Source organism: Sinocyclocheilus rhinocerous, unplaced genomic scaffold (assembly GCF_001515625.1).
Source record: "Sinocyclocheilus rhinocerous isolate Xijiao unplaced genomic scaffold, SAMN03320098_v1.1 scaffold1295, whole genome shotgun sequence".
NCBI lineage: Eukaryota > Metazoa > Chordata > Actinopteri > Cypriniformes > Cyprinidae > Sinocyclocheilus > Sinocyclocheilus rhinocerous.
Genome location: NW_015660499.1, coordinates 439,343 through 440,566, shown reverse-complemented (window position 1 = coordinate 440,566; position 1,224 = coordinate 439,343). Strand labels below are relative to the sequence as shown.

At 33.6% G+C, this 1,224-nt stretch overlaps 1 protein-coding gene across 1 annotated transcript in view; it reads right to left on the bottom strand.

Moving 5' to 3' along the window:
* LOC107725140 (rapamycin-insensitive companion of mTOR-like) overlaps positions 1–1,224 on the bottom strand; it is a 20,192-nt gene that overhangs the window by 13,224 nt on the left and 5,744 nt on the right. The window contains exon 14 of the mRNA XM_016534298.1: positions 316–442. Within this exon, the coding sequence (XP_016389784.1) occupies positions 316–442 (127 nt within the window). The remainder of the gene's footprint in view (positions 1–315; positions 443–1,224) is intronic.

The window sequence follows — 1,224 nt, the reverse complement described above, 5'->3', positions numbered from 1 at the left end:
ATAGGTGGCCAATCACAGCACACCTCGCTTTTTCAGACCGATGAGCTTTGTAAAAATTGACGCGTTTCAGAAAGGCGGGGCATAGAGGAGAAACAATAATGTACAGTATGTGGAAAATAATGTGTTTTTTGAACTTTAAACCGCATAAACACATTTCATTACACCAAATACACAAAATAATGTTCTTTTTAGCAACATCATATGACCCCTTTAAGCGTTCTCATTTTTAGTAGTTTTTTATTAAGTAACAAAAATGTTTATGGTTTTAGATTTAGCAAATTATAACAACCCTACATGATCTTAACGTGATCTTACATCAGTGGCCGCTGTGAGGATCTTGGACAGAATGACTCGAGCGAGTCCGTCTCTGCTGTAGTCCAGAGTGGAGACCGTTAGTTTCAGCAGGTGATCCTGGTTTTTCATCGAGCACAAGCTCAACAGACTGCACAAAACAAATCAGAACCAAACACAGTTAATCACTCTGCTACTGTGGTACCACAGTATTAACATGCCTGGACAAATGACAAATTTTTTATGCAGTTTATCAACCCTTTTCACATTTCCAAAGTCATCACAGTTGGGTAAAATTCTATAGGGGTAATAAATATATAAATACATACATTAACAAATAAATAAGTACATTTTTCCATGACATCCTTCTTATAGCTTTCCAAAAAAAGAGGAAAAAATATTAAAGAGATTGATTACGTTGATCAGAAGACAGAAAGATGTCAAATTTGCCGTTACTCTCTCAACCGTTGTATTACAAACACTCGTACAACAGAGTTGACTACTTTTCTGTAATTTAATGCCAAGGTATTATAACAAAGTTAAAAATGAAAATATAAATACCTTTTCTAAATTTACAATGTTAAAAGCTGTGGAAATCGTCATCACAGTCTGTGAAAAGGGTCTATTTGTGGCAAATTTTCACCAGTGTTCGAGTTTTGCTGGAACACTACATTTTTGTAAGGTATGTTTTTTTTCCTGAACATGCAGGGCCCTATGATATGAACATAATCTCTAGAACTACTCTGAGAGTCACTTCATGAGCATTTTACTATTTCTTTTGAGAAAAACTATCGACATATCATATACAAACAGAAACTTAAAGGTCTTCACAGAAACCCATCAAAATAAAAGTTTGGTTTAACTTGACAGAAATGTATTACTTAATGTAATGATAGTACAACTACAAATAATAAAAATATTATTAAAACAATA